Source organism: Coregonus lavaretus, assembly GCF_964263955.1.
Source record: "Coregonus lavaretus genome assembly, chromosome: 34".
In the NCBI taxonomy this organism is placed as follows: Eukaryota; Metazoa; Chordata; class Actinopteri; order Salmoniformes; family Salmonidae; genus Coregonus; species Coregonus lavaretus.
In genome coordinates, this window is record NC_140021.1 from 2,190,865 (window position 1) to 2,215,918 (window position 25,054).

The window sequence follows — 25,054 nt, forward strand, 5'->3', positions numbered from 1 at the left end:
TGCCCTTGAGCAAGGCACTTAACCCTAATTGCTCCTTCCTGTAAGTCGCTCTGGATAAGACTAAATGATAAATGACTAAAAAATATATAGTGCACTACTTTTTATCAAGGCTCTAGTCTATATAGGGAATAGGGTGGCATTTCAGATGCAGGCAATGTCACCGGCATTATATACCAACTGGTGGAGTAAACCTTTTTTAAAGCAAATCGGCCTTTGATGGAGGTGGCTTGTCATTTGGTGAAGTTCATGAGCCCACCTGGAGGGAAAGCAAATGTTCATCTCTGCTTCATCTCTGGGTGCTCCACTGCTGAGAAAGCATGTGTCCAAACTGATACAGATTGAGGTGGGATTATGTGGTGGTTGCCATGGGAACCTACAGCTGTGGAGTTATGATGGTTGACGATCAACAAGAACACACACACACACACACACACACACACAATATTTGCCTCTGACTCTCTTCTCTGTGTCTGTGTTACAGGCATCACATTGCTTAGCCAGTACCACTTCCCCCTGAAACGGCTCATACCTGGATGGAACTCAGGACCTCTGCTATGCTACGGGTTCAGCAACCCAAAAGGCAGTGGTGGAAAAAGTACTCAATTGTCATACTTGAGTAAAAGTAAAGATACCTTTTTAATAGAAAATGACTCAAGTGAAAAAGTCACCCAGTAAAATACTACTTGAGTAAAAGTATTTTGGTTTTAAATATACTTAAATATCAAAATTTTAAAGTATAAATCATTTCTAATTCCTTATATTAAGCAAACCAGACGGCACACTTGTCTTGTTTTTATTTACGGATAGCCAGGGGCACACTCCAACACTCAGACATCCTTTACAAATGAAGCATTTGTGTTTAGTGAGTCCGCCAGGTCAGCTTCAGTAGGGGTGACCAGGGATGTTCTCTTGATAAGTGCGTGAATTGGACCATTTTCCTGTCCTGCTAAGCATTCAAAATGTAACTTTTGGGTGTCAGTGAAAATTTAGTAAAAAGGACAAAAAGTGCTGTAATTTCTAAATGGTTCACCCGATATGACTTGAAAATACCCTAAAATTAAAGCTGACAGTCTGAACTTTAACCTCAGTCATTGTATCATTTCAAATCCAAAGCGCTGGAGTACAGAGCCAAAACAACAACAACAACAACATGGGTCACTGTCCAAATACTTTGGAGCTCAATGAATTGTCACTTGTGTATCTTAAATCACTGTCTTCTCTGGTTAAGGGCTGGAGTGTGTAGAGCCATGGTTAGTGTTCTGGTGAGGGAAAGAAGAGAGCAGGAGTGAGAGGTGCATTCCAAACAGATCCAGGCTGTATATCCTGACCTTGCCCGGGGGAGGGACAGGATAGCCTGTCCACTGAAAGGGCATACCCAAGTCAGTTGCACAACTGAATGCATTCAACCAAAAAATGTGTCTTCCGCATCTGAAGACCGATTTTTTAGGGCTGTATGTTTTGTCATGTGGCGGACAGAGCCACAGGAAGTAGGTGTGCTGAGGGTGCTGCAACACCCGCTGAAAAATCAGAAAAAATAAAATATATAATAATAAATATCTTCCCACGGCATTGGCGGAGGGAGATTGGGGTGATGGATGGGGTTTGAATAAAGGCTGTGCACGCTCTCCTGCCGAATCTATTGATCCACCCTGTCTCTGACCCTCTCTATCCCCCTGCCAGCGAGAACCAAACCAAGCATGACAGCAATAAGAGACCTGTCCCCTCGGGATCATCAGAATCAGAGTAACACAAAACATTAGCTGACGGTATTGATATAGTTCTGCTTGGAGTTTGGAAGGCTTGTTATTGCTTGTCCATATATGTATATTTTCTTAAATTCCATTCCTTAATAGTTTTGTGTGTGTATTGGGTATATGTTGTGAAATTGTTTAGATATTACTGCACTGTCGGAGCTAGAAGCACAAATCTCGTGCCACTGCATAGAGATTTCAGGCCTCTGCATTTAACTAAGACCCTGTCTATACCTGGTATTGAAACTACGTTTTTAGATCTAATTACAAATAATTTGGACAAGGCTTTGCGGCCACGAGGTGTTCAAAAGTGCCTCATGCACTTTAGATAGATGGACGTGTCTGAGCGCATCCACAGGGACCCATTCGCCTTCACTTGGCCACAACATGAACACGTTCATGTCCTTATCCAGAAGTGCTCATGATTGGATCACAATGACTCTTTTGCTGGTACACTATGGACTTTACGACATTAGAAAGTGGGCACATTCTCAAAAGGCCAAACTTCTAAACCACCAAAATCTGTAACTTATTCCTTAGACTTTTCATTACAATAAAACAGAATCCGATGAAATACCGCCACGCTCAAGAAGCCAGTTGCAAACGATTATGGCATTTTCAAATGATCTGTCACCATAATAATCTGTCACCACATAAACCCGCGGGGGGCACCAGACCCACCAGGCTCTCGCCGTCTCCACGCCTCTTGTTGAATCGATGGTGAAATATGTCCCTGTACTGACCCTGTATTCACACCTGACCTTTTTCCTCCTCATTTCCTTGGTTGTCAGCTGGGGAACATTGTGGCGTAGTCCCTCAACGGAGTACTTTGACGCCAGCTCGCTCCCCCAGACAGCCGTCACATTGTAAAACGCCGGGCCTCGATCCGCAGGGCTAATTGGGTGGAGTGCAGCATCAGGAGAGACCGAGGGTTGACTCTGCTGCCGCCTCGCTGTCTGACTCCATTATATGCTGCTGTGTGGAGAAATCGACACCGGGCCTGGGGGGTTAGGATATGTGTGTGTGTGTGTGTCTATCTAAGACTGATATAATGCAAAAAATACAAGACGTTTATGTGGCCACTGTTTTAATGCATTACATTAACTGTATGCAGAACCTTGTCTGTAATTTTGAGATCCAACACTGAACACACTGAACCTGCCTGGTCAAAATAGAGATTGAATAGAAATTAGGATTAGGCCAATAATGATTTGGGTACATTGTACATTGAGGGGCGGTTTTGCGGACACAGATTAAGCCTAATCCTAGACTAAATTGCACTTTTAAACTGGACTAACTGAAATGGCATTTCCCAGACATGGTTTAAAATAGTCTAAGACTTGCCCTAGTCTAGATTGTAAAAGTCTGATTTCCAGAAGGACAATTAGAGTTAATCTAGTGAAGGATTAAATTAAACCTGGACATAGGCAGGCTTAATTTCAGATGAATTGATGTTGGCTCCCAGGTTGACTTTGGCAATCGATGAAAAATGGATTACCTGGACTATTTCAATGAAGATCAAAGAGCACCACCAAGGCCTGACAGAAGGGCGGTTATAGACAAGAGCAACCCACTGAATGATTTTGATGAAATCAATTTCCGTGACCGTTTCCGTATGTACAAAGATAATGCAGCTGACATCATTTGTTTGCTTGAGCCAAGACTTTCATCTGACTCTCTCTTAGGGGAAGGCCCATGCCCCCTTCCCTACAAGTACTGATCACCTTTAAAGTTTTTGGCATCTGGAACCTTCCATTGTGAAACAGGAGATTTTGTGTGGTATAAGTGAATTGACTGTATGAAGAATAGTCCACAAAAGAGTTACAGTTCATATATAAAGGAAATCAGTCAATTGAAATGAATTCATTAGGCCCTAATCTATGGATTTCACGTCTAGGAATACAGATATGCATCTGTTGGTCACAGATACCTTGAATAAAAGGTAGGGGCGTGGATCAGAAAACCAGTCAGTATCTGCTGTGACCACCATTTGCCTCATGCATAGAGTTGATCAGACTGTTGATTGTGGCCAGTGGAATGTTGTCCCACTCCTCTTCAATGGCTGTGCGAAGTTGCTGGATATTGGAGGGAACTGGAACACGCTGTCATACACGTCGATCCAGAGCATCCCAAACATGCTCAATGGGTGACATGTCCATGGAAGAACTGGGGGATTTTTCTACTTCCAGGAATTGTGCACAGACCCTTGCAACATGGAGCCGTGCATTGTCATGCTGAAACATGAGGTGATGGCGGCGGATGAATGGAATGACAACGAGCATCAGGATCTTGTCACGTTATCTCTGTGCATTCAAATTGCCATCGATAAATGCAATTGTGTTTGTTGTCCATAGCTTATGCTTGCCCATACCATGGGGCACCCTGTTCACAACGTCGATGTCAGCAAACCGCTAGCCCACAGGACGCTATACATGCTGTCTGCCAGGTTGCCCGGTACAGTTGAAACCGGGATTCATCCGTAAAGAGCACACAGCGGGCCAGTGGCCATCAAAGGTGAGCATTTGCCTACTAAAGTCTTGCGATGCCGAACTACAGTCAGGTCAAGACACTGGTGAGGACGACGAGATTGTTTTCTTCGGTTGCGCAAACCCACAGTTTCATCAGCTGTTTCTCAGACGATCCCGCAGGTGAAGAAGCCGGATGTGGAAGTCCTGGGTTGCCGTGGTTACGTGTGGTCTGCAGTTGTGAGGCCGGTTGGACGTACTGCCAAATTCTCTAAAGAGAGACATGAACAGTCAATTCTCTGGCAACAGCTCTGGTGGACATTCATGCGGTCAGCATGCCAATTGCACGCTCCCTCAACTTGAGACATCTGTGGCGTTGTGTGACAAAACTGCACATTTTAGAGTGGCCTTTTATTGTCCCCCAGCACAAGGTGCACCTGTGTAATGATCATGCTGTTTAATCAGCTACTTGATATGCAAAACCTGTCAGGTGGCTGGATATCTTGGCAAAGGTGAAATGCTTACTAAGACGGATGTAAACAAATTATGTGCACAAAATTTGAGCTAAATAAGCTTTTTGTGCGAATGAAAAAATTTCTGGGATCTTTTATTTTGGCTCATGAAACATAGAACCAAGACTTTTACATGTTGCGTTTTTATATTTTTGTTCAGTGTACATCAAGTTCCTGATGCTGCTGCCCAAGCCAAATACAAGGTAGAGTTCTTTTGAATATGAGAACGTCCCTGGAGTCACTGGCTGTACATCAGGTTCCCCTCTACAGCAGATGCTGAGGACAGGAATCGTAAAAACGCTGGTTCTCAATAAATGTACATCGTGTATGCCCTCCCAGGGTGCAGTTCTCCAACATTGTTGCAACTCATGACTCAAGGATTTTCCAAAACTCTTTTGTATACTCAGCTTTAAGGAGGACAACAGAGTGGTGACGGTTACACAGACCAACTTCTTGTTCACCACCTATGTTCATGCAATAGGATCTGAGCAACAACGGTACGACCAAGCTTATGGCACCAGACGTGTAGTGGAGCGCATGTTTGGTGTATGGAAGAGTCGTTTCCAGTGTCTCAAGCACATTGCTGCATTGTCATAATTGCAACAGCAGTGCTTCACAATTACCTCAAACAGACCCTTCCATAATGGCACCGGAGGAGATGGCTGCCATTTTACCAATTGTGCTATTGTGTGTTTTTCACGTTATTTATAACTTATTTTGTACATAATGTTTCTGTCACCGTCTCTTATGACCGAAAAGAGCTTCTGGATATCAGAACAACGATTACCTACCTCGTACTGGACGAAGATGTTTTCTTTAACGAGTCGGACGCGAAGGATTAACTTCAGACACCCGACAAGGCCCAAATCTCTGTCATTCGCATGAAGATGAGACGGAGATATAGGGGTCGTAGGTCGGGGTGCCTTGTAAGGATCCGACGGCGAGGGGGTAATCTGCCTCCAGCATCAGTCCTATTAGCCAACGTACCATCAATGGATAATAAAATGGAGGCGCTGAACAAGGCCGATCAAGAATATCCTACCAATGGGACATTAACTGTAATATCTTATGTTTCACCGAGTCGTGGCTGAACAACGACATGGATAACATACAGGTGGCGGGGTTTTCGGTGCAACGGCAGGATGGAACAGCTGCCTCCGGTAAGACAAGGGGTGGCGGTCTATGTATATTTGTAAACATCAGCTGGTGCACAAAATCGAAATATTAAGAAAGTCTCAAGGTTTTGCTCGCCTGAGGTAGAGTGCCTTATGATAAGCTGTAGACCACACTATCTACCAAGAGAGTTTGCATCTATATTTTTCGCAGCTGTCTATTTACCACCACAAACCGATGCTGGCACTAAGATTGCACTCAATGAGCTGTATAAGGCCATAAGCAAACAAGAAAATGCTCACCCAGAGGCGGCACTCTTAGTGGCCGGGGACTTTAATGCAGGGAAACTTAAATCAGTTCTACCTAATTTCTACCAGCATGTTATGTGCAACCAGAGGAAAAAAAACTCTAGACCACCTTTACTCCACACAGAGATGCATACAAAGCTCTCCCTCGCCCTCCATTTGGCAAATCTGACCATAACTCTATCCTCCTGATTCCTGCTTATAAGCAAAAACTAAAGCAGGAAGTACCAGTGACTCGCTCAATACAGAAGTGGTCAGATGACGCAGATGCTAAGCTACAGGACTGTTTTGCTACAGACTAGAATATGTTCCGGGATTCTTCTGATGGCATTGAGGAGTACACCACATCAGTCACTGGCTTCATCAATAAGTGCATCGACGACGTCGTCCCCACAGTGACCGTACGTACATACCCCAACCAGAAGCCATGGATTACAGGCAACATCCGCACTGAGCTAAAGGGTAAAGCTGCCGCTTTCAAGGAACGGGACTCTAACCCGGACGCTTATCAGAAATCCCGCTATGCCCTCTGACAAACCATCAAACAGGCAAAGCGTCAATATAGGACTAAGATTGAATTGTACTACACCGACTCCAACGCTCGTCGGATGTGGCAGGGCTTGCAAACTATTACGGACTACAAAGGGAAGCACAGCCGCGAACTGCCCAGTGACACAAGCCTACCAGACGAGCTAAATTACTTCTATGCTCGCTTTGAAGCAAGCAACACTGAAGCATGCATGAGAGCATCAGCTGTTCCGGACGACTGTGTGATCACGCTCTCCGTAGCCGATGTGAGTAAGACCATTAAACGGGTCATTCACAAGGCCGCAGGGCCAGACGGATTACCAGGACGTGTACTCCGAGCATGCGCTGACCAACTGGCAAGTGACTTCACTGACATTTTCAACCTGTCCCTGACTGAGTCTGTAATACCAGCATGTTTCAAGCAGACCACCATAGTCCCTGTGCCCAAGAACACTAAGGTAACCTGCCTAAATGACTACCGACCCGTAGCGCTCACATCTGTAGCCATGAATTGCTTTGAAAGGTTGGTAATGGCTCACCTCAACACCATTATCCCAGAAACCTTAGACCCACTCCAATTCGCATACCGCCCCAACAGATCCACAGATGATGCAATCTCTATGGCACTCCACACTGCTATTCATTGACTACAGCTCAGCGTTCAACACCATAGTGCCCTCAAAGCTCATCACTAAGCGAAGGACCCTGGGACTCAACACCTCCCTTTGTAACTGGATCCTGGACTTCCTGACTGGGCGACCCCAGGTGGTAAGGGTAGGTAACAACACATCTGCCACGCTGATCCTCAACACGGGGGCCCCTCAGGGGTGCTTGCTCAGTCCCTTTCTTTACTCCCTGTTCACCCATGACTGCATGGCCAAGCACTACTCTTAACACCATCATTAGGTTTGCCGACGACACAACAGTGGTAGGCTTGATCACCGACAATGATGAGACAGCCTATAGGGAGGTCAGAGACCTGGCCGTGTGGTGCCAGGATAACAACCTCTCCCACAACGTGACCAAGACAAAGGAGATGATTGTGGACTACAGGAAAAAGAAGAGGACTGAGCACGCCCCCATTCTCATCGATGGGGCTGCAGTGGAGCAGGTCGAGAGCTTCAAGTTCCTTGGTGTCCACATCACCAACAAACTATCATGGTCCAAACACACCAAGGCAGTCGTGAAGAGGGCACGACAAAGCCTATTCCCCCTCAGGAGACTGAAAAGATTTGGCATGGGTCCTCAGATCCTCAAAAAGTTATACAACTGCACCATCGAGAGCATCTATGCATAGTCACTTTACCTCTACCCACATGTACATATTACCTCGACTAACCTGTGTCCCCGCACATTGACTCTGCACCCCCTGTATATAGTATATAGCCTCGCTAATGTCATTTTACTGCTGCTCTTTTATTTTGTTTATTTTTCTATTTTTTCTTAACACTTATTTTTCTTAACTACATTGTTGGTTAAGGGCTTGTAAGTAAGCATTTCACTGTAAGGTAAAACACCTGTTGTATTCGGCGCATGTGACAAATAGAATTTGATTTGATTTGCCCAGATCAATGACCTCAAACAACATGGCTGCCCAGACCCTCGCATTGAAGATGAGGATGGCCTAGATGTTCCCATGGTTGAGGCAGACAATGACCGAGATGGACTAGCCTGCAGAGATGGACTAGCCTGCAGAGAGGGACTAGCCTGCAGAGATGGACTAGCCTGCAGAGAGGGACTAGCCTGCAGAGAGGGACTAGCCTGCAGAGAGGGACTAGCCTGCAGAGAGGGACTAGCCTGCAGAGAGGGACTAGCCTGCAGAGAGGGACTAGCCTGCAGAGAGGGTCTAGCCTGCAGAGAGGGACTAGCCTGCAGAGAGGGACTAGCCTGCAGAGAGGGACTAGCCTGCAGAGAGGGACTAGCCTGCAGAGAGGGACTAGCCTGCAGAGAGGGACTAGCCTGCAGAGAGGGACTAGCCTACAGAGATGGACTAGCCTGCAGAGATGGACTAGCCTACAGAGAGGGACTAGCCTGCAGAGAGGGACTAGCCTGCAGAGATGGACTAGCCTGCAGAGAGGGACTAGCCTGCAGAGAGGGACTAGCCTGCAGAGAGGGACTAGCCTGCAGAGAGGGACTAGCCTGCAGAGATGCTTTTGCTCTGCAGCACTTCTCACAAAAAAAGATGGCTGAAGTGATAGAAGCAAACGTTAGCCATGGTAACAACAAGGTTTTTCATTCACAAATTGAAATATCGGGACCCCGAACTGGTGCTGGTGTGAGAAGAACATTAGTACTGCTGCTGCTTCATGTTCCTCTCCTCCTCCTCCTTCATAACCAACTCAACATGAAGGATTCACATCTTCATAGCATGCTCTTCTTATAAATACATTAGTTTGCGCTCATGAAATTCCATGGCCAGTTTCTCCTGCACGCTCAGCCTCTTTCTCCTCCAGCCCTTGTTAGTGACACAATCTTCCCTCCTGGCTGCTGCAGATGTAGCCGACCTTCATCCTGTCTTATCCTCTCCAAGCTATGGTGATCATCTGCCTCTAGAAAATGATTACATTGCTGCATTAGAAAACCATTTCTTAAAGAGTTAAGTTCATTACATTTTATTATGGGAGTGCAAGAGATGACTGACATTACATATTCCCTGCAGTCCGTGGATGGCACATGTTGAATGAATGTGTCCTACGAAATCAGGATTGGAACGGTCCCCCATCTGAACTGTCCAAATGGTCATCATCGGTGATACCTTCCAGGGGTTGCTGGCTATCGATGATCCCGTCAACTAGTCCCCCAGCTCATCTGTCTCTGGTCTAACTGGGGGACCACCAACAGTCTTGAAACGTTCCCTATGAGCAACAGCATTTGTCTTTTTTTAAAGTTAACTTTTGTTTTTCCACAGGACATTAGACTACTGTATAGAAATGATATTAGTAATAATGTATGATCTGTTTTGTTGCCTTTCTGTTACACACATACATTTAGCCCCCACTGTTACACAAGAAAAATAGCATTTCAAAGTCACTCTGAATTTTGTAAAAGTGGGCCAACAACAAATACAGTATCTTACCTGAAGTTGTAGCGTCCTTTTTTTGTTAACTTTTTTCATTTGAGTTGAATGCATTACAAATGGTGGTCCAGGCGTTCTTTTTCTTGTTTTCTGTTGAGGAATCATGCTGTTTTGTTCTCGATAAATTGGGTGATTTGGCACAATTCTCTTTTTTTAAGAGAGTTTTTTTTCAAAGCCACTGACATTTTTGAACGTTTTCCTTTACCTCCCTCCATTGTTTTGGTTTAGGCGATTTCCCTCCAATTCAACACAAGGCTCATGTATTAGTGTCCCATCCCTGGTTTCTGAAGCATCCTCAGGTCAGCGCCAAGTGCATGTCGTTATCCAATTAGGCTTCACAAAGATTAACTGGTTAGTGCTTATTTACCTGACTCCCTAGTCTAGAACTAATTAATCTGAAGTTAAGCAATGTCTCAGAAAGCTTTTTTTTTAATTATTATTATTCTGAATTCATTTAAGTAGAATTAACCTAGTCCTGAATTTTTAACTCTGTCCGGGAAACACTTTCCTAATATCGAGTAGCATCCCCTCTTTTGCCCTCAGAACAGCCTCAATTCATTGGGCGTCGACTCTACAAGGTATCTAAAGCGTTCCACAGGGATGCTGGCCCATGTTGGCTCCAGTTCTTTCCACAGTTGTCTAGTTAGCTGGATGTCGTTTGGGTGGTGGACCATTCTTGATACACATGGGAAACGGTTGAGCGTGAAAAACCCAGCAGCATTGCAGTTCTTGACACAAACCGGTGCGCCTGGCACCTACTACCATACCCCCATTCAAAGGCACTTAACAATGTTGTCTTGCCCATTCACCCTCTGAATGGCACACGTACACAATCCATGTCTCAAGGCTTAAAAATCTTTCATTAACCTGTCTCCTCCCCTTCATCTACACTGATTTTGAGTTGGATTTAACAGGTGACATCAATAAGGGATCATAGCTTTCACCTTGTCAGTCTATGTCATGGAAAGAGCAGGTGTTCTTAATGTTTGGTACACTCAGTGTATATGACTCACTCCACTCTGTTTCTAGATGTGACTAGAATAAGTGTTTTTACCAAGGTTGCGTTCTCATTTCAGTTGCCGCTCGTACGAGGACTGCTGCGGGACCCGCTGCTGCGTCCGAGCCCTCTCCATCCAGCGGCTATGGTACTTCTGGTGAGTCCATCTTAAATCTGACTAGTACAGTGAGGGGGAAAAAAGTATTTGATCCCCTGCTGATTTTGTATGTTTGCCCACTGACAAAGAAATGATCAGTCTATCATTTTAATGGTAGGATTATTTGAACAGTGAGAGACAGAATAACAAAAAAAGAAATCCAGAAAAACGTATGTCAAAAATGTTATAAATTGATTTGCATTTTAATGAGGGAAATAAGTATTTGACCCCCTCTCAATCAGAAAGATTTCTGGCTCCCAGGTGTCTTTTATACAGGTAACGAGCTCAGCTTGTTACCTGTATAAAAGACACCTGTCCACAGAAGCAATCAATCAATCAATCAGATTCCACTCTCCACCATGGCCAAGACCAAAGAGCTCTCCAAGGATGTCAGGGACAAGTTTGTAGACCTACACAAGGCTGGAATGGGCTACAAGACCATCGCCAAGCAGCTTGGTGAGAAGGTGACAACAGTTGGTGCGATTATTCGCAAATGGAAGAAACACAAAATAACTGTAAATCTCCCTCGGCCTGGGGCTCCATGCAAGATCTCACCTCGTGGAGTTGCAATGATCATGAGAACGGTGAGGAATCAGCCCAGAACTACACGGGAGGATCTTGTCAATGATCTCAAGGCAGCTGGGACAATAGTCACCAAGAAAACAATTGGTAACACACTACGCCGTGAAGGACTGAAATCCTGCAGCGCCCGCAAGGTCCCCCTGCTCAAGAAAGCACATATACAGGGCCATCTGAAGTTTGCCAATGAACATCTGAATGATTCAGAGGAGAACTGGGTGAAAGTGTTGTGGTCAGATGAGACAAATCGAGCTCTTTGGCATCAACTCAACTCGCCGTGTTTGGAAGAGGAGGAATGCTGCCTATGACCCCAAGAACACCATCCCCACCGTCAAACATGGAGGTGGAAACATTATGCTTTGGGGGTGTTTTTCTGCTAAGGGGACAGGACAAATTCACTGCATCAAAGGGATGATGGACAGGGCCATGTACCGTCAAATCTTGGGTGAGAACCTCCTTCCCTCAGCCAGGGCATTGAAAATGGGTCGTGGATGGGTATTCCAGCATGACAATGACCCAAAACACACGGCCAAGGCAACAAAGGAGTGGCTCAAGAAGAAGCACATTAAGGTCCTGGAGTGGCCTAGCCAGTCTCCAGACCTTAATCCCATAGAACATTTGTCGAGGGAGCTGAAGGTTCGAGTTGCCAAACGTCAGCCTCGAAACCTTTAATGACTTGGAGAAGATCTGCAAAGAGGAGTGGGACAAAATCCCTCCTGAGATGTGTGCAAACCTGGTGGCCAACTACAAGAAACGTCTGACCTCTGTGATTGCCAACAAGGGTTTTGCCACCAAGTACTAAGTCATGTTTTGCAGAGGGGTTAAATACTTATTTCCCTCATTAAAATGCAAATCAATTTAGAACATTTTTGACATGCGTTTTTCTGGATTTTTTTGTTGTTATTCTGTCTCTCACTGTTCAAATAAACCTACCATTAAAATTATAGACTGACCATTTCTTTGTCAGTGGGCAAATGTACAAAATCAGCAGGGGATAAAATACTTTTTTTCCTCACTGTAAATGGACTGGACAAGAGTTTTTGGAGAGATGATTTTCAGTGTTATTTGTTTGGTCCAATCAAAAGCATGCATGACATTAGCAGAATTGTAAGGCTTTCTCATTGCAATGTTCCAATGCTGTTATTGGAAAATAAATACCATCCCCAGGTCATTCATGAGTCACCTCTCTGCCCGGCAACGGTTCTCCAATCTGGCGGCAACAAATCTTTGATGCATATAAGGCACACGCCATGGCTTCTCTCCCTGTGGTACAAGCTGCCGGTCGAAAATGGGGTGACGTTTGGAGCCACTTTACTTATAGTGTCGATTCATACAAGACCGAATGCAACGTTTCCACGGGAGAAGACAGCATTTGCATCCGCAAGTTGCTGGGGAAAAACACTACCAACCTCAAGACATCAAAGTGCATCATCCCAATATATACAAAACATTAAGAACACCTTCCTAATATTGAGTTGCACCCCCTTTTGCCCTCAGAACAGCCTCGATTTGTTGGGGCATGGACTCTACAAGGTGTCGAAAGCGTTCCACAGGGATGCTGGCCCATGTTGACTCCAGTTCTACAGTTGTGTCGAGTCAGCTGGATTTACTTCGGGTGGTGGACCATTCATCTACACTAATGGAAGTGGATTTATAATATAATATGCCATTTAGCAGACACTTTTATCCAAAGCGACTTACAGTCATGTGTGCATACATTTTACGTATGGGTGGTCCCGGGGATCGAACCCACTACCCTGGCGTTACAAGCGCCATGCTCTACCAATTGAGCTACAGAGGACCGCAAGTGAGCTACTTGTTTGACCGCAAGTGACATCAATAAATAGATCATAGCTTTCACCTGGTCAGTCTGTCATGGGAAGCGCAGGTGTAGGCTTACCCTGGCATGACGTTTTGATCACCATGTAAATCTGTCTCGGACAAGGTGACTTTTATCAATCTATTAGTCTTTTTTAACTCTCAGATTCGAAAATGCTAATTAGGATCAAAGTAGACATCATGCAAGACTACAAAAGCCTCCAAGCTCCCGCACGTCATCTCTAGCTGACACCTTGGCTAACGGGTATTGTGTCAATTTAAAACCTGCACAAGACACTTCACAGAATTGTAAATTCAAGAAATGTTGCCAATTTATTCATGACTAAATTTAGCTAGGTTTCCAGTCACTTGGCGACCGATTTCCATGTGAATATTCTAAAATCTGCATAAAGGAAATATGCGCAATTACCACCAGTGGTGTTTCCACCAAACTGACTTGTTGCAGATAAAAAATAATTGTGTGATGTAGTGCACACAATGTACTTTTTTCACTTAAGTTTTCATGTACTGAATAAAAACCAAAAGTTGAATTTGTTCCCATCGCATTTTCAGCTCTACCGATTAGTTTTGTCACAAAACTGTTACGTTTAATAGCAAATGTGCCTACTCTGGTCTTGGATACAGAAATGAATTGATAGTGAGATAGAATTGGCTGCATTGTACCTTTTTTAAACAAACAATATTTTTCTCAGAGCAATTGTATTAGTATAAAATGATAACATTCCCCCCCCCAAAAAAAAAATTGCATACAATATAGCCAGTGTATTTATATGATTTATTTGTGTATTTTTCCCTCATCTTTATCAAAGGTTCCAATAATTTTGGTGGTGATTAGTTGATTCGGGCAACATTATTTGAAAATAGTAAAATGCACAGAAATTCAGCATTTAAATAATCAAATACATGTATTTGAACCCAGGTCTGGAGAAATGGTTCTGACATCATGCCATATTGATGGAAGTTTAAAAGATAGCTTTGCAATGTAAAATAACCATGTTTTAAATGGAAAGAACTTGATCTGGAACATCTCTCTGCGTCACTCACCTTTACACATGAAGTCTTCATTCCTCCTCAGCTTCTAGTCAAGATCGGTTTGACTCTCCACAGTAACTGCACAGCTTTTATAGCATTTTAGGTGTTACTGGGTTAATGATTTGCCTGTTTTATTGGTTTGTTATTTAGATTAGAAAACTGAAAGACCTCACTAAGATTACTTTACCTGAATAGTTTCCTTGTTGTATTATGTACAATGAACAGGTGTAAAGTTAGACCTGTAGCACACATTTCATCACCTGTTGAAGTGAGCCAGAACTTTTCTTTTTTCATTTTGTTCATTATTTACAATGAACAGAATGAACAATAAAAGTACCTAGTCTAAACTTAGTCCTGTAGCACATGATAATCACCTGTTGCTGTGTAGTATCACTCTCCTCAGTCAACAACATGATTAGGACTGGCTGTGTAGTATCACTCTCCTCAGTCAACATGTGTTCTCATGACATTTTGATTTGGAAAATTCTAATATGTTTTACCTGAGCAACTATATAATTGAACAAAATGCCTGCATCACCAGTCCAGTGCACTGTGCAGTCAGTGGAATGGATCATTTGAGTCATATATATTGTGTAGATGGGATGGATGGATGGATGGATGGATGGATGGATGGATGGATGGATGGATGGATGGATGGATGGATGGATGGATACACACTATACAGTGGGGGGAAAAAGTATTTAGTCAGCCACCAATTGTGCAAGTTCTCCCACTTAAAAAGATGAGAGAGGCCTGTCATTTTCATCATAGGTACACGTCAACTATGACAGACAAAATGAGAATTCTTTTTCCAGAAAATCACATTGTAGGATTTTTAATGAATTTATTTGCAAATTATGGTGGAAAATAAGTATTTGGTCACCTACAAACAAGCTAGATTTCTGGCTTTCACAGACCTGTAACTTCTTCTTTAAGAGGCTCCTCTGTCCTCCACTCGTTACCTGTATTAATGGCACCTGTTTGAACTTGTTATCAGTATAAAATACACCTGTCCACAACATCAAACAGTCACACTCCAAACTCCACTATGGCCAAGACCAAAGAGCTGTCAAAGGACACCAGAAACAAAATTGTAGACCTGCACCAGGCTGGGACGACTGAATCTGCAATAGGTAAGCAGCTTGGTTTGAAGAAATCAACTGTGGGAGCAATTATTAGGAAATGGAAGACATACAAGACCACTGATAATCTCCCTCGATCTGGGGCTCCACGCAAGATCTCACCCCGTGGGGTCAAAATGATCACAAGAACGGTGAGCAAAAATCCCAGAACCACACGGGGGGACCTAGTGAATGACCTGCAGAGAGCTGGGACCAAAGTAACAAAGCCTACCATCAGTAACACACTACGCCGCCAGGGACTCAAATCCTGCAGTGCGAGACGTGTCCCCCTGCTTAAGCCAGTACATGTCCAGGCCCGTCTGAAGTTTGCTAGAGTGCATTTGGATGATCCAGAAGAGGATTGGGAGAATGTCATATGGTCTGATGAAACCAAAATATAACTTTTTGGTAAAAACTCAACTCGTCGTGTTTGGAGGACAAAAAAAAGAATGCTGAGTTGCATCCAAAGAACACCATACCTACTGTGAAGCATGGGGGTGGAAACATCATGCTTTGGGGCTGTTTTTCTGCAAAGGGACCAGGACGACTGATCCGTGTAAAGGAAAGAATGAATGGGGCCATGTATCGTGAGATTTTGAGTGAAACCTCCTTCCATCAGCAAGGGCATTGAAGATGAAACGTGGCTGGGTCTTTCAGCATGACAATGATCCCAAACACACCGCCCGGGCAACGAAGGAGTGGCTTCGTAAGAAGCATTTCAAGGTCCTGGAGTGGCCTAGCCAGTCTCCAGATCTCAACCCCATAGAAAATCTTTGGAGGTAGTTGAAAGTCCATGTTGCCCAGCGACAGCCCCAAAACATCACTGCTCTAGAGGAGATCTTCATGGAGGAATGGGCCAAAATACCAGCAACGGTGTGTGAAAACTTACAGAAAACGTTTGACCTGTGTCATTGCCAACAAATGGTATATAACAAAGTATTGAGAAACTTTTGTTATTGACCAAATACTTATTTTCCACCATAATTTGCAAATAAAGTCATAAAAAATCCTACAATGTGATTTTCTGGATTTTTTTTCCTCATTTTGTCTGTCATAGTTGACGTGTACCTATGATGAAAATTACAGGCCTCTCTCATCTTTTTAAGTGGGAGAACTTGCACAATTGGTGGCTGACTAAATACTTTTTTCCCCCACTGTGTGTGTGTGTGTGTGTGTGTGTGTGTGTGTGTGTGTGTATATATATATATATATATATATATATATATATATATATATATATATATACACTGCTCAAAAAAATTAAGGGAACACTTAAACAACACAATGTAACTCCAAGTCAATCACACTTCTGTGAAATCAAACTGTCCACTTAGGAAGCAACACTGATTGACAGTAAATGTCACATGCTGTTGTGCAAATGGAATAGACAACAGGTGGAAATTATAGGCAATTAGCAAGACACCCCCAATAAAGAAATGGTTCTGCAGGTGGTGACCACAGACCACTTCTCAGTTCCTATGCTTCCTGGCTGATGTTTTGGTCACTTTTGAATGCTGGCGGTGCTTTCACTCTAGTGGTAGCATGAGACGGAGTCTACAACCCACACAAGTGGCTCAGGTAGTGCAGCTCATCCAGGATAGCACATCAATGCGAGCTGTGGCAAGAAGGTTTGCTGTGTCTGTCAGCGTAGTGTCCAGAGCATGGAGGCGCTACCAGGAGACAGGCCAGTACATCAGGAGACGTGGAGGAGGCCGTAGGAGGGCAACAACCCAGCAGCAGGACCGCTACCTCCGCCTTTGTGCAAGGAGGAGCAGGAGGAGCACTGCCAGAGCCCTGCAAAATGACCTCCAGCAGGCCACAAATGTGCATGTGTCTGCTCAAACGATCAGAAACAGACTCCATGAGGGTGGCATGAGGGCCCGACGTCCACAGGTGGGGGTTGTGCTTACAGCCCAACACCGTGCAGGACGTTTGGCATTTGCCAGAGAACACCAAGATTGGCAAATTCGCCACTGGCGCCCTGTGCTCTTCACAGATGAAAGCAGGTTCACACTGAGCACGTGACAGACATGACAGAGTCTGGAGACGCCGTGGAGAACGTTCTGCTGCCTGCAACATCCTCCAGCATGACCGGTTTGGCGGTGGGTCAGTCATGGTGTGGGGTGGCATTTCTTTGGGGGGCCGCACATCCCTCCATGTGCTTGCCAGAGGTAGCCTGACTGCCATTAGGTACCGAGATGAGATCCTCAGACCCCTTGTGAGACCATATGATGGTGCGGTTGGCCCTGGGTTCCTCCAAATGCAAGACAATGCTAGACCTCATGTGGCTGGAGTGTGTCAGCAGTTCCTGCAAGAGGAAGGCATTGATGCTATGGACTGGCCCATCCGTTCCCCAGACCTGAATCCAATTGAGCACATCTGGGACATCATGTCTCGCTCCATCCACCAACGCCACGTTGCACCACAGACTGTCCAGGAGTTGGCGGTTGCTTTAGTCCAGGTCTGGGAGGAGATCCCTCAGGAGACCATCCGCAACCTCATCAGGAGCATGCCCAGGCTTTGTAGGGAGGTCATACAGGCACGTGGAGGCCACACACTACTGAGCCTCATTTTGACTTGTTTTAAGGACATTACATCAAAGTTGGATCAGCCTGTAGTGTGGTTTTCCACTTTAATTTTGAGGGTGACTCCAAATCCAGACCTCCATGGGTTGATACATTTGATTTCCATTGATAATTTTTGTGTGATTTTGTTGTCCGTACATTCAACTATGTAAAGAAAAAGTATTTAATAAGATTATTTCATTCATTCAGATCTAGGATGTGTTGTTTAAGTGTTCCCTTTATTTTTTTGAGCAGTGTGTGTGTGTATATATATATATATATATATATATACTGAACAAAAATAAATGCAACATTTTTTTTTTTTACTGAGTTACAGTTCATTTAAGGAAATCAGTCAATTGAAATAAATTCATTAGGCCCTAATCTATAGATTTCACATGACTGGGCAGGGGTGCTGCCCTGTGGGGGCATAGGCCCACCCACTGGGGAGCCAGGCCCAGCCAATCACAATGAGTTTTTACCCACAAAAGTTATTTATTACAGACAGAAATACTCAACTTTATACTTCAATCCCACTCGGACTGCTCTCTTTCTCCCTCCTCCTCCCTTCTCCTCCTCCCTCCTCCTTCTCCCTCTTTCTCCCTCCTCCTTCTCCTTCTCTAGGTTGATGCTGATGATGGGGGTGCTGTTCTGCTGCGGAGCTGGCTGCTTCTTCCGCAGGCGCATGTACCGCTCGCCCCTCAGCGACGAGCATGCCTTCAATGTCTCCTTTACCAGGCAGCCCGTATCCACGCCAGGTCAGTGGGAGTATATGGCACAGACGAGCGGTTCCAGGATGTGATTAAATTTTAGCGATATTACTGTGCAACCTAGACGTTCTATTTTCTCCTGAGATTGCAAGACAATTCGTATGTTGATGTAGTCGGTTTCAACCTCCTGTGTTGAAGTTGTTTTTTTTGTTTCTGGTGCAAAGAGCGCCAAAACCTTCACTAACCTTGTGGTCTGTATCATCCAATCACAGAGCAGATACAAGTCACGTGATACGCCAGCGAACACATAACTTACATCTGCCCCATAATTGGACGATACAGCAGCTGTCGAGCGCCATCTTGCTCACCAACAGATCACATGACTTGCATCTGCTCTGTGACTGGACGACACAGACCTCAATGCTGTATGGGATGAGTAGTTTGTTTTACTCCTAACACCGGTATGTACACAGTCCTGTACCCTTGACTTTTTTCATATCACAGTTACTATTTCGTGGTATCCAATTGGTAGTTAGTCTTGTTCCATCGCTGCAACTCCCGTACGGACATGGGAGAGGCGAAGGTCGAAAGCCGTGCGTCCTCCGAAACACAACCCAACCGAGCCGCACTGCTTCTTGACACAATGCCCGCTTAACCCAGCCGCACCAATGTGTCGGAGGAAACAACGTATACCTGGCGACCGTGTCAGCGTGCACTGCGCCCGGCCCACCACAGGAGTCGCTAGTGCCCGATGGGACAAGAACATCCCTGCAGGCCAAACCCTCCACTAACCTGGACGACGCTGGGCCAATTGTGCGCCACCCAATGGGTGAAAGCCTGACTGAGTTCCTAAAAAAATAATTTAAAGTCGGGACCTACCGTCCGCCAGTTGAGTATGACTGGTATAACAGTTTTAACGGTTGAGTATGACTATGGAAATAGTTAGCAATACTGTACCGTTTATGTTCATGTATTCAGAAATGCATTTCTAATCAAATCCATACAGGTTTCATTCTGATTAAGACATCGCTGAAGGAGACCGAATCACAGGTTATTTTGATTCAGTGCCAATTACCCCGCTGTGCTATCAGCAGTGACAGCTTTACTGGCCTTCACAGTGCTGCAGGAGATAAGATACCCAGCACTGTGTGTGTGTGTGTGTGTGTGTGTGTGTGTGTGTGTGTGTGTGTGTGTGTGTGTTTAATCCGATCTAATTATGTTCATTCCAGGTGCAGTGAGATAATGAAAATGGCTGCTGCTGATGATGATACATGCGCAGAGCCAGGCAGCCATGTGCATGACGTTATTTCTATTACAGCATATTGGATGACTGTCATTCATATTCCATTCACCCAGTTCAATGTAACAGCGATCGGTTTAGGCTACTACATGATACTAAAATATTCCCTATACCCATCATAAGGTTGCTACAACCTAGCCTATGAATGAAAGTTTACAACGTAGGTGCACACAGATCGAGAGACACATTTGAGGTGACAGACAATGACATTCAATACCGCCTTGCAACCTCTTGCCAGTATCTAGCTGATATAGGGTGTAATCATTAGTCCAACAGTTGCAAACGGGAGTTTCTATTGGACAAATTCAGGTATGTTTATCCCCGTTTTATTCTGTATGCTTCCGTTTTAAGAAAAGTTTTTCAACAATCGGTGGAATGAATACACCCCTGATCACACGTAGACACAGTTCACTTTCATAGCAGCCACGTTGTATTCCTTCTCGCATCTATGCGCTCTCCTCCTCTCACCTCTTCCCTTCGCTTGTGGACTTCAATTCACAACACATCAGCTGTATGTGACCAAGCGAAAAACCCTTCCAAGCCAAACCACTACACACAGCCTACATCGTTGTCACCATATTTGCTAAGGTAATGTCATAGTCAGCATAGCTAATAGAATTAACGCGTTTGTAAACCCGCTACAATCATGCAGTAACGTTGGTGTACAGTCAGTAAGCAGTTACACCGGTGGGCCCCGGTGGTAATAAATTAGTCAAACCAAAAGCTTACCTTGACTTGGAAGAGTTCCAATGCTGTGTTGGATAGTTTTAGCCAGCTAGCTAACATAGCATCCCTCTGTTTGAGCAGGGTGTTCCAGTAGGCTAAACTAGCTAGCTGCATTTAATAGCTAAGGAAGTGAAACTGAAAGTGAAAAGAAATGACATTCTTTCTCTCTTGCGTCTCCTTCATTTTTGAAGAAATGTATTTGTTGAAAACTGTTGGACTACTGTCTTTCTCTCTATTTGAGTCAACTACTCACCACATTTTATGCACTGCAGTGCTAGCTAGCTGTATCTTATGCTTTCAGTACCAGATTAATTCTCTGATCCTTTGAGTGGGTGGACAACATGTCAGTTCATGCTGCAAGAGCTCTGATAGGTTGGAGGACGTCCTCTGGAAGTTGTCATAATTACTGTGTAAGTCTATGGAAGGGGGTGAGGACCATGAGCCTCCTAGGTTTTGTATTGAAGTCATGTACCAAGAGGAGGACGGAAGCTAGCTGTCCTCCGGCTACTCCATAGTGCTACCCTACAGAGTGCTGTTGAGGCTACTGTAGACCTTCTTTGCAAAATAGTGTTTTAATCAATTATTTGGTGACGTGATTATTTAGTATAGTTTTATCTAAAAAGGATAACTTTTGAAATGTTTTACGTTAAAAATATATATATATATCACTGGAGGATGGTCCTCCTCTGAGGAACCTCCACTGCTATTTATATTTTTGACAACTTTTACTTTTACTTCACTACATTCCTAAAGAAAATAATGTCCTTTTTACTCCATACATTTCCCCTTAACAGGACAGGAAAATGGTCCAATTCACACACTTATCAAGAGAACATCCCTGATCATCCCTACTGCCTCTGATTTGGCGAACTCACTAAACACAAATGCTTAATTTGTAAATTATGTCTGTGTTGGAGTGTGCCCCTGACTATGCGTAAATTTTAAAAAAACAAGAAAATCGTGCCGTCTGGTTTGCCTAATATAAGGAATTATTTTCACTTTTGATACTTAAGTATACTTTTTACTGGGTGACTCACTTTTACTTTAGTCATTTTCAATTAAGGTATCTTTACTTTACTTTTACTCAAGTATGACAATTAGGTAATTTTTCCACCACTGCATTTAGGCTAAATTAGTGTGTATGGTTTGGATTTCCAAGGCGGTTGATTGTGAACTCTGCAGCATGGGTTGGACACTGTCTCCTCCCTCAGTTTAAAGTCTAGTTTTGATTTACATTTGTTTGAGTTGTCAACTAACAATAATTCAACGTGAAATCAACAAAATGTTACGCTGATGATTTTTTGTAAATCCAATCAGTTTTCCACGTTGATTCAATGTTGTCACAGATTTATTTGTTGTTGTTGAAATGACACAGGAAACACAGCGTTTGACGGCAATGTTGTCTCTCAGATAAGCATGTTTGTAGTTGTGGGAACAGTGAGTGGGATGTTGGTCATAAATATTTCATGCATCCTGTGTTAGAACACTTAACAGTGGGAGGGCTGTGAGCCGTTTAGAAGCGGGCTGAAAGAGGATCATTTTTAAATACTTTATCACATTACTTAACACACCTGAATCTGTTTACAGAATGTATATTCGTGCGAAACAATTTAAAAGATGACTAACATTTCTCTGTGTCCTCCCCATGCAGGACCCCAGCAGCCTGGCATGGTGGGGTATGGCGACCCCAGCGGGGTCATGACTTCCCCCCTCACTCCCGTCTACCCCATCCAGCCCGGCCCGGCCCCTGTGATGAGCGACTACTCTCCGCCGCCCTCGTACTGCAACCACCCACCCCCGCCCTATGAACAGGTGTTCCGGACACCAGAGAAGAAGTAAGTCTCAGCGGCGTTCCCTCCGGTTCCTTCTACTTCGTTGTGACATCACCAGCAGAACTGACAAGGACAGGAGGGGACAGCCACGGTGTGTCTGTCCGTCACGGTTATACCTTCACAATATCAGCCCAAGCGCTCACCCAGGACCCAGGGGACAAGAAACGGACAACCACCTACAGGGACAAACTGTCCCTCCTGAGGACCCTGTGCTGGATACAGACCGGCTCAATTTGTCTCCATGGTTTGGATTTCACAATCATTCATCCTTTCTAATTTACACGAAAGCTGGCAATGCCATGGTCTGTGGCTGATCTGTAGTGAGGCACTCGGACTCCTGTAAATGAGTTCCTACTGAGAAAACTGAAGAATTTCAATGGAGAATGCCCAAGATCAGCACATTGCTTTTAGATTAACAAATTCACGTTAGCATTATGGTAGAGAAATCTGACCTAGGACCAGGGCATAAGAACAAACACAGTCTAAACTGTACACGAGTGACTGCAAATTGGAGTTGCAAGCGACCTTGGGGAAGTTAAAACACAAGGTGTTTAAATAGCTTAAAGGCTTTCCCATTTAGAAGTAATTGGGCGTGAATTCCTATTAGGAGACTGGTAAACAGTAAAAGTACTAATTAGGCTTCTCCTGAATCCTGTGTTCGCCTGACACTGATGAAATGTTAGACTATAAACACTCCGGGCAGGACGCCTGATCGCTGTGAAGGGGAGGGAAACAGACCTGGATTTATGGGACCTATTATGTGCGTTGGAGAGAGCGGTAATTTGGAGAGGCCGATTTTGTTTGATTAAATTAAATTGTATTTGTCACATGCGCCGAATACAATAGGTGTAGACCTTACAGTGAAATGCTTACTTACAAGCCCTTAACCAACAGTGCAGTTTTAAGAAAAATAAGTGTTAAGTAAAAAATAGATGAGGAAAAATCACAAATAATTAAAGAGCAGCAGTAAAATAAAATAAGAGTAGGGAGGCTATATACAGGGGGTACCGGTACAGAGTCAATGTGTGTGGGCACCGGTTAGTCGAGGTAATTCAGGTAATATGTACATGTGGGTAGAGTTAAAGTGACTATGCATAGATAATAAACAGAGTAGCAGCAGCGTAAAGGGGGGAAGGGGTAAAATGCAAATAGTCCAGGTAGCCATTTGATTAGCTGTTCAGGAGTCTTATGGCTTGGGGGTAGAAGCTGTTAAGAATCCTTTTGGACCTAGACTTTGTGCTCTGGTACCGCTTGCTGTGCGGTAGCAGAGAGAACACTCCATGACTAGGGTGGCTGGAGTCTAGCAATTTTTAGGGCCTTCCTCTGACACCGCCTGGTATAGAGGTCCTGGATGGCAGGAAACTTGGCACCAGTGATGTACTGGGCCGTACGCACTACCCTCTGTAGTGCCTTGCGGTCGGAGGCTGAGCAGTTGCTATACCAGGCGGTGATGCAACCAGTCAGGATGCTCTCGATGGTGCAGCTGTAGAACTCTTTGAGGACCCATGCCAAATCTTTTCAGTCTCTTGAGGGGGAATAGGCTTTGTCGTGCCCTCTTCACGACTGTCTTGGTGTGTTTGGACCATGATAGTTTGTTGGTGATGTGGACACCAAGGAACTTGAAGCTCTCAACCTGCTTCACTACAGCCCCATCGATGAGAATGGAGGCGTGCTCGGTTCTCCTTTTACTGTAGTCAACAATCATCTCCTTTGTCTTGGTCACGTTGAGGGAGAGGTTGTTATCCTGGCACCACACAGCCAGGTCTCTGACCTCCTCCCTATAGGCTGTCTCATCGTTGTCGGTGGTCAGGCCTACCACTGTTGTGTCATCGGCAAACTTAATGATGGTGTTCGAGTTGTGCTTGGCCATGCAGTCATGGGTGAACAGGGAGTACAGGAAGGGACTGAGCACGCACCCCTGAAGGGCCCCGTGTTAAGGATGAGCATGGCAGATGTGTTGTTACCTACCCTAACCACGTGGGGGTGGCCCGTCAGGAAGTCCAGGATCCAGTTGCAGAGGTAGGTGTTTAGTCCCATGCAAATTGGAGTGGGTCTAGGGTTTCTGGGATAATGGTGTTGATGTGAGCCATTACCAGCCTTTCAAAGCACTTCATGGCTACAGACGTGAGTGCTACGGGTCGGTAGTCATTTAGGCAGGTTACCTTAGTGTTCTTGGGCAACGGGACTATGGTGGTCTGCTTGAAACATGTTGGTATTACAGACTCAGTCAGGGACAGGTTGAAAATGTCAGTAAAGACACTTGCCAGTTGGTCAGCGCATGCTCAGAGTACACGTCCTGGTAATCCGTCTTGCCCTGTGTGGACCTGTTTAAAGGTCTTACTCACATTGGCTTCGGAGAGCGTGATCACACAGTCATCCGGAACAGCAGATGCTCTCATGCATACTTCAGTGTTGCTTGCCTCGAAGTGAGTCTAGAAGTAATTTAG

The 25,054-nt window shown here is 44.6% G+C and overlaps 1 protein-coding gene across 1 annotated transcript in view; it reads left to right on the top strand.

Moving 5' to 3' along the window:
* The window catches only part of LOC311108931 (WW domain binding protein VOPP1-like), a gene marked incomplete at both ends in the record, with an annotated part of 40,060 nt that extends 17,446 nt beyond the window's left edge, over positions 1–22,614 (top strand). Inside the window, 3 exons of the mRNA XM_084151705.1 lie at positions 10,827–10,904; positions 18,664–18,797; positions 22,427–22,614. Of these exons, the coding sequence (XP_084007831.1) occupies positions 10,827–10,904; positions 18,664–18,797; positions 22,427–22,614 (400 nt within the window). The remainder of the gene's footprint in view (positions 1–10,826; positions 10,905–18,663; positions 18,798–22,426) is intronic.
* Positions 22,615–25,054: the final 2,440 nt, after the last annotated feature.